Raw genomic sequence first — 8,749 nt, 5'->3', positions numbered from 1 at the left:
TCACCGGTCTCTATTTTGTGGTTTCTTTCATTTGATTCAAACAGCTCCTTGGGTTCCGCGCTATGGATTTGAGTTCTGCCTGTGTGTCTGGACCGCTCACCTCAGCTGGTAATAGTAAAAGTAAAACAGTAGCAGTAAAGCACATGGGGGCATTGTAACGGAAATAAAGTTGGGCGCCCTCCTGTCAGGGCCCTGCCGCCTCAGCAGCCCCCAGGAGAGATCGACGGAGGCGGCCCGGGGCAGGGGAAGGGCGGGCGAGGACGTGGCCGTGGCGTTCACCCCCGTCCCGCAGCAGCCTCCGCACGCAGCGTGGCGACCCAGGCGGCCGCCTGGGGATGGCGAGGCCTCCCCCGCCCCCTCCCTGCCGGGATGCTCCGCGCATGCGCGCCACCCCCAGCCGGACTACATTTCCCAGCGGCCCCCCCGCGGCGCGCTCCGGCGGCGGCGCAGTGCGCGCGGGGCCCGGGCGGGGGCGCTGCGGAGCGCCCCTCGCGCCGCTCAGTACAAAGCGGCGGGGGGAGGGGGCGCTTCCTGTTTGTCTCCGTCCGAGCGGAGGAGCGGCCATGGCGGCGGCGGCGGCGGCGGCGGCGGGGGGACCCGGGCCCGGCGGGGGGGGCCGGCGCGGAGCCCGCGCGGCGGCCACCAACATCCTGGCGCAGCTCCGGCACGGGCAGCTCAGCGGCCGCGGCCTGACGCGGGGGGCGCAGGTACGGGATGGGGGGGATGGGCCGGTGGCGCGGGCCCGGGGGTCGGCGCGGCTGGGGGCTCCCGCGGGAACGGGCGGAGCTTTGGCCTGGGGCTCCGGCGGTGGGCTGGGGCGGGCCGGCGGAGGCCTGCCGCACCTCCTGCCCCGAGCCCCCCCCCCCCCCCCACCTTCGCCCGCGGCCGGCCTCGAGCAGGGCCTGCAAATCCGCCTCGGAGCCCGGCCCGCAAAGGCCTCGCTCCGTCGAGGGTTGGGAGCGGGTGTTTGGCGGCCCCTCGGCGGGGCTGAGCACCAGCGCGGGGCTGTCGGGCCTCTCCTGGAGCCCCGAGGCCGGGAAGAGCCCGGCTGGCCTGGTGGGGCCTGCCGCCAAGTCTGCTCGGAGGCAGCATCTGGCAAAGCGGCCTCTCTCTGCCCGGACCGGAGCGCTCGCTGGGGCTCCCTGTCCTCCTGTGCCAGCCCGGGTTTGGTCCTGGTGCTGGAGGGGTGGCCCTGCAGCCTCACGCGGTGGGGAAGAAGGCTGCCTCTGTGCCTTCGAGCTGCTTTTCCCTCCTTCCCACCCTCGGTCTCCCTGTAGAAAGAGTGTGGAGCGGGAGGAGCATTTGCCCCGCTGCAAAAGAGCCGTCCTCCTCCGTTGCTTTGGTTGGTGATAGAGGTTGTGGCTTTCTCCTGCAAAGAAAGGAAGCTCTGCTTGGAACTATAACAATGCAGCGTCAAAATTTAAGCATATTTGGTGGACAAAGGCAACCTCGTGATACTAGGGCTCAGGAGACCTTTTAGCTTTGAAATGGGGTAGGCTTTATGCAGGTGGTTTTCCATGAAACTGTTCCAGGTCTGTTTCAAATTTGTCATCTTGCCCAGTTGATGATGCTGGGAAATACAAGAAAATAAATCAACTTGTTAACCTAGGCTTGTGCCTATCGTGTGCTTATGCTGGCTTTTTTTAAGAAGCGCCTCACGCATAATGGGCTATTCATTTCTTTTCATGAAGAATAATTGGCATTTATTTTACAGATTAAATGCAAAATGGTGCAAAGACTTGGAAACTGGAGTGTAGGATAAAGTGTTGCATTCAGGTGGTGATTTATTGAGCTAAAGTATCTTAAAAGAGTTACAACGGAATAAAAAGTGGGATTTCTCTAAGTGGTTTTCACTAGTGCAGACAACAGTATTTTCCTGGATTAACAAGGATTCTGAGCAATTACTAGGAGAAGACTTGTTCATCATAAGTGTCCATGCCTCGTTCTGTAGCTGAGAAGTAAAAGAGCCAGAGATGATTTTTAACAGCTCTTTTGTCCTTATCTTACTGCTTGCTTAGATACTAGTTTGGTTAATACGTAAGAAAAAGCAAATAACTTGCATGAACTTCAACCTGATATTGTCTCTTTTGAAGGAAGTTATTTCTGTGGGATTGTTTTAGGGAGTGTATTTCATATGACATGTAGACAAAGTGGCATGTTGTCTCACTAACTTGCCTGTCCACCTCTGTGCTCTTGCTTGCTCACTCCCCCACAACCATAGCGATTTAAGTCAGATAAACCCATAACAACGTTCTGCACGTTAGGATGGTACCTCCCTCCACTCTGGGCTTTGGTTTGCTTGATAAATGCAGTGGTGCTGTGTTTTAATTTGGGGCTTTTATGAATTGTTGGAAATAACTGCTGAAGCAAATGACCAGGCTTTTACAGTAATCGAGGAAATTCCGCTAGTTATATCCCCTTTCTCACAAAGCCCAAGTTTGAGGTGGTTTTTGCTGTTGTTGCTGGAGGTTTGTTTAGTTTATTTTACTTTATAAATTTCAGTGTCACTGTGCTGCTCTGAAAGACTTAAAGCTTGGACCCCTAGGGCTCCCAGTGCTTCATAAATGCTGTAGGAATACGTTTTTAAATCACTTAGACTAAGGGGGTGGGAGGGAAAAACTCCCTGAATGATTTTGAACTTTGTAAATTATGTATCTCTCTACTTTTACCTTGAAGCAGTTTTTTGTTTGCAGACAATCTAAATAATAAAACACTTTGATGTGTTAAAGAAGTACGAGGCAGTTTTGGGTGGTTTTCTTTTTTGAGTTCTACTTTTTGTCAAAATGTTTGTAGTTTTCCTGCAGTTGGCTTCTCAGTGGCAGTGTGGTAGCCTTCGCTTAAGTTTCTCAACTCATTAGCTCCTGAAAAGCTTAAGTGCAGATCAAGTTTCCAAGCTGCTGTGTGTTGGGGTCTAGAAGAACAAGTCTGGAGAATGTCCTTTGAGCTCTTCCCTTTCTTTGCAAGGAAGTTTTGGGTCATATGCTGCATGGACTGCATCGCTGGTATCCCGTGAGGAAGAGAAACCCTTTTCAAGATCTTAATTCGGTGAGATTGGGAAACACCATTCCTTGCTGTGGTGCCTACCATCTGAGTAGTGTTCTCCTGCAGTGTTGTCACTGTATTTCAGCATCTGATCTCCAGGTTACAATTAGTATCCTTCTGTGGGCAGCAGTGGCATTTATTCTTAAACAAAGGTTTGCATACTATTTTTAGGTGATCTCAAGATCCATTTTTGTATGAGGAAAGAAGGGGCTTATCTTTGGTAAGATATCCTTTGGTAAGGATAATTGTTGACAGGCCTACATCTGAAAGTTCATCAGACTGATCTTACAGGGACATAAAAATATTTTTGATGGCAACGGGCGCCTGAATATCTGGTAGTTTCGAGGCCTGCTAAGGCTCTGAAATCTGGATCCTTGTGTGTTCTTGCTGTACTCGCCTACCAGGAGCCATAGCTTTCTTGCTGGTTGGTCTTTTTGCTTCATGATTAATAATAAGAAAGTTGATGGATAAAGCAGATTTCAGTAGATATTGTCATTATCTCTTCACATATCTATTTTAGCCGTACTGCTAGCATCAGCTGCTGCCTGGATGCAAGCCTCAATCGTTGGTATCAGATTGCGTAACCTTGTATCAAGGTTTGCCCTAGCACGGAGTACAGTGCAAGTGAAAGGGGCTTTTCAGATACTGGTAAACTAGAAGCAGACCAACTTTCCAGAAGTGACACACGTTTTCTAATAAGGAAAAATATTGCTTGTGAACTGACTGGTCTGTAGTCCCTCTCCTGGCACATCTGTGCTGTGTGCACACAGGCACTGTAAATAAGACCTGACGGGGTTTATGCTGTGGTTCCTTGAAGGCAGAGGAACATTTTGGCTCAGCTGATCAAGCTCGAATCCTCTTAGCAAGAGGGCACACACTTCATCTGCTGCAAGCCAACTGTGAAAAGCATGCATATAATGTGAAACCAGAAGATGTTTAGGTGCAGCTATGTGAATCCCTGTAGACAGAGTGGTATAATAATGCACTAACCAGTGATTTGCTGGCAAACTAGCATGCTTCTGGTGCGGTCCCAAGAGCAGATCGTCAGCACTGGTCTCACTCTCGCAGGATTGCCAAGGTTTGGCTGAAACAATCAGAATGGAAAAAAGGAGTCCATTTTTCCAGCTGTATTTCATGATCTGCTATCCCTAGGAAGAGATGCTTGCCTTTGCAGGATAGTCCCTATCCACTTTGAAAAAAAAAAATCTCTGTGGAAGGAAAACATTTTCTGCCTCGGACATCCAGATTTCCAGCTCAAGTTATCAGTAGTCTGTAGTAGTTTCCTAACTCTGAGAAAATACTTTCTTTTCTAATGAGTTTTATTTCCTCCTTACAACACCACTACCAACAAAACATTCACGTGAATGTAATCCACTTTAGTAGCTCTAATTGTATGGGTCTTAACAGGCTTATACCTCTTCAGCAGAGGACAGCTAGCACGTATTGGAAAGCCTGGACAGGTTTTTTTATGTAATGGGGACCAGAGCTCTGTCATACACTAGAATGCTCAAAAGTGGTAGTGTTGGACTTCAGTAGTCTTATTTTGTGTGACTGAAGATATGTGGGAAGAAAACTGTTGTAGATGTGATATTCCTTGCCCCTCTGCTTTTTCCTAGATATCCCTACAGATTTTGCTTTCTTTCAAAATGAATTAAAGAAGAAACTTAGGCAGTTCCAAGGAAAAAGTAATCACTGAGAAGTTAATATAATTTTACATATTAGTTGGTTCATTTTTCTCCAAGAGTAAGATCATCAAAACAAACATTAGTAGCTATTATTACTATCTGGTAGATTCTGTAGTGGTTTTGAAGAGCTGCTGGTGTTAAAGATCTGTGTTGGAGTTGTTCTGCTCTTGGAAACACTGTGGGGTTTTGAGATTGGCAAGACCTGTTCTTTGTCTTGGTAGACTAGCTCTCCTTCCAGTGACGGTGAGTAGAGCAGTAGTTTGGGAGTCATGGGGATGGTTAGACCTGGCTAGAAGCTACGACAGGTTTTATCCTAGGACACCATGTCCCTGGGTTCATGCCTGGCTTTTGGGTTGGCAGAAGAAAGGATGGCAAGCTCCATCCAGGGTTGTGGAGGATGGAGAAACAGTAGTTATGGGAAACTTGATACACACTTCGAAGAATCTAGGAGGTGGAGAGAGGCTGGAAAGAAGTGCTGTTACGTGGATTTCTCCCAGCTTAATATCACCAGTGGAGTTTCTTTTTATGAATAAAATTTTGGGGGCTCTGACATGTTCTTGATCAGAGCTGTGTGCAAAAGACCAGCTGGTGACTGGCTGCATTGTTTACTGCCCCGCAGCTGCAGGGTAGCGGGTCACAGCTTCACCCTTGGAACACTTTCCAGAATCACTGTATAGGCCAGAAGTTGTGTTTCTGTAGTATGCTGTTGTGTTAAAATGAACACTTGCAGGGGGCTGTCATTTACCTTGGTTGTAGGCTTTTTTTTGTGAAAAGTTGTGTGAGGAAAGAGAGAGCTTAGCCAGACTGATGCATGTTTGTTAGTGACTGAAAAGGAAAATATAATAAAGAGCTGGGATGATGGGGCACTCCCCAAAATACTGAATAATCCTTCTCCTGGCAGTCTGTCAGAGGTGACTTCCTAAGTTATTACTGTTCAGAGGAAAATTAAATATTTAATTGCACAAATATTAGTTTTGTGTTTTTTAAAGGTACGGCCTAAAGTGTTTGAAGGAAAGGATATGGAAAGGCTTCAATTTTATTAAAAATATGTAGAGACCATGTGCTTGCATCTGTTTCTTGAGAACCATAATCTTGTGCCTCTTTTCCCTTTTAAACTTCCAGAACATTTGAATATATACTTCAGAAATGGTCATGGAAAATACTGAGAATGGAAATTCTGGGTTTCTTTAAAGCATTTCCAATCTTACCCTAATGCATGATTACAACAAAAAATTGAATTAAGAAAACTCACAACTGATGTGTCATAGCTGTAAAGTCTTATCACAGCATGAATCCTTTAGTGCTGTAAAGGATGCTTGGACACACGAGTCATTATTTTTCACTTTTTGGAAGATCACAGAAAACACCATCCTGTAGTGAGTGTTCAGCAAGACAGTGAAATGTTTGGAGGGTAAAATGTGAAATAGAGACACAGTTTTATTAGAAAACTGCTACCCCTACACTGGAGAGCAAAGGGGAGGATTAGCTCGTATTTCTGCTACTGTCATGTGCTCATGGGCCTTTAGTTCGTCAGCAACTATGGGAAGACATGGAGTTGTGTCACTGCCCACAGCTTAGAAAAGTGGTGGAGATCAGGTTAGGAAAGTAAGAGGTTTACTTTGTAGGGCAATGAAAATTGTCACAATGCAGGAACACAAATGGAAATGAAAATCCTCACTGGAAGGGGAAAGGATTTTGAAGCAGTCATGACTACAAGAGATCTCAGGCCAATAACAAATGTTTTGGCAATGCTTGTAATGCAGTTCTGACCACGGGCAGGGGCACAGGCACAAAGCAGCCAGGGAGGATAAGCTGCTTCTGTTGGAGAGACTGTGCCTGGAGGATAGCAGTCACGGGTAGGAACATCGATAGCAAATACTATAGCAAAGTGGAGGGGGAGAAAGGAAAGGGAAACTGAACTGATCAAGGGATGGATTTAGGTAATTATTGACGTATAACTTAATATAACTTGATTAAGATTTAGGTATTATTCATAATTATTTATTGACCATTATGCTAATGGATGGTGGGGCATTTTAAAAGGATTTATAACACAGGAGGATTAGAAAGAAATTTAAAAGAAAGATTTAGATTTGTGTGTAGTGTCTTTCTTCAGCCCTTCATATACTTTCAAGAAAAAATATGCATAAAAGTTACTCAAACTCTGTAGTAGGGAAGTATTCCTACGGTAGTTATCAGTCTTTGGAGTAATCTCCTGGGAAATCCTGGGCTCCAGTCTTTTGGGAGACTTTAAAGAGAAAACCACTCAGCGTACTCTACCTTGCAGTCATGGTTGTGCTTGATGACACATTTTTAACTGTACTTAAATCTTCTCCAAAGTCTTTGATTGCCCTTCCAGCAAAACCACTGTCATGGCTTCAACAACACAGCTGGAGCAGGGAGACATGGCTGGTACTGGTTAGGTATCTGATCACCTAGCTGGTGAACTGCATTCAGTAAACTGCCAGTGTAAAACTGGCATCGTACAGACCGCTTTGGACTATGACAGAGTTTGGGAGCTCTGTGCTTGGGCTTGACCTAGTGCATGCTGCCTTGTTTCAGAGGCCCGCCTGGAATATAACTGCTTCTGGAGAGCCATAGCGTGCCATCCCCCGGGTTTCTCAGTTTGTGATACAAAACTTGGATGTGTTACAGCAGACTTCTGAGAACTGACTGTGTGGAGTCCTGGTGTTTGTACCAGTTCGGTTTGCTGTACCTGGGTGGTAGGGAAGTTTTGACGCTGGTTCTTTTGTTTCCCCAGTAATTTGTACTTGCTCTGTCATCTTCTAATGCCAGTAAGGTGTGATGGTTTGTAACCCCAGCAGTCGTCAGTTAGGTAGGCCCTTTCTTTTAATTGATGCCATTTCCAGCTGGGCTTCTGCAACCTCCCCTTCTTGCTAGATAGTATGTAACTTCTGAAGCTTTGTATGCAAGATTTCAGGTATTTTATCCAGAGCTATTCAGTGAATGAAGAAAATTTCTGATAAATAGTGTTGGAATGCACTTATCCTGCTTGGATGAGACCAAAAAATTCTAGAGAGGGAAAGGAGCCCCAAAAGAACCAGTGCTAATTTTGATGACTATTCAATAATGTTTGCCCAAAAAGAGCAAGAAGGAAACCAACTTCACTTATAAATGAAAACTGTTGACTAGCTGCTATTACAGAAATCATGAGATGCAGTTTTTAACCAAAATGGTTGTAAAGAAAGTCAGCTCCATATAATCTAATTGAATTTTAATCCCTCTACAGAATCCAAAATCTTTGCGTTGGCAAATACCACCCCGCCACAATGGAAATATTCAGAGCCAGGGTAGCCTCATAAATACAGAATAGGGACCACAAGCTAGAGCTTGCAATGAAACCAGAGACATGTATTAAATCAAGAGAAAGAAAAACTTTACTACTTTTTTTTTTTTTTTAAAGTAGTTAAAAGAAGATGAGAGCAAGGAAACATTTGCTTCATTCTTTCAGAATTTCACTTCTGAAGGTTTTCTGCAGACCAGCACAAGTGACTGCCTCTCAGAGTCGGGGACAGGGAGAGGAAGACCTACTAGTGTAGAAATGAGAATGGAGATGGATCCTGCCCCAAACCAAGAAGCATATGTGCGATTAACAAATGTGGTATTAAGCCCAGGACAAGTTTTTAACATCAATTAAGGGCTTTGGCCTTTTCTTAGAGCACTTGGATGCTGAATTCTGCGCTGTGCTACTGGAACCTGAGATTGCAGCCCATGCACGTCATCTTTGCCTGTAGTATCTTCCACATCAGCTGGAGCTGGAGAGTTGGATTCTTTCCCTGGCATTTTGCTGCACGTTCTTTGCACTTTACCCAGCAATTAATCCAGTTCCTCCTGCCACTTGTGGGGTTGTATACTCCTCCCACACCTGAGAGGGGGTAGTGGTAGAATCCTTGCTGTCTCTGTGCTGGTATTATAAGGAGAAATGGAAATTTGTGACTTCAAAGGAACTGACCCATGACTCATAGTGCAAATGATGAGAAGCCATTTTGACTTTCTGGTTT

The 8,749-nt window shown here is 46.0% G+C and overlaps 1 protein-coding gene across 1 annotated transcript in view; it reads left to right on the top strand.

The window, feature by feature from the left end:
- Positions 1–532: 532 nt before the first annotated feature.
- The window catches only part of LOC115338848 (transient receptor potential cation channel subfamily C member 4 associated protein), a 39,193-nt gene continuing 30,976 nt past the window's right edge, over positions 533–8,749 (top strand). Inside the window, exon 1 of the mRNA XM_030007764.1 lies at positions 533–707. Coding sequence (XP_029863624.1) covers positions 564–707 — 144 coding nt within the window. The 5' untranslated portion in view covers positions 533–563. The remainder of the gene's footprint in view (positions 708–8,749) is intronic.

The sequence above is a fragment of the Aquila chrysaetos genome, chromosome 3 (genome assembly GCF_900496995.4).
Source record: "Aquila chrysaetos chrysaetos chromosome 3, bAquChr1.4, whole genome shotgun sequence".
Taxonomy (NCBI): Eukaryota; Metazoa; Chordata; class Aves; order Accipitriformes; family Accipitridae; genus Aquila; species Aquila chrysaetos.
The sequence above is the reverse complement of the archived record's forward strand: the minus strand, read 5'-3'. Positions and strand labels throughout refer to the sequence as shown.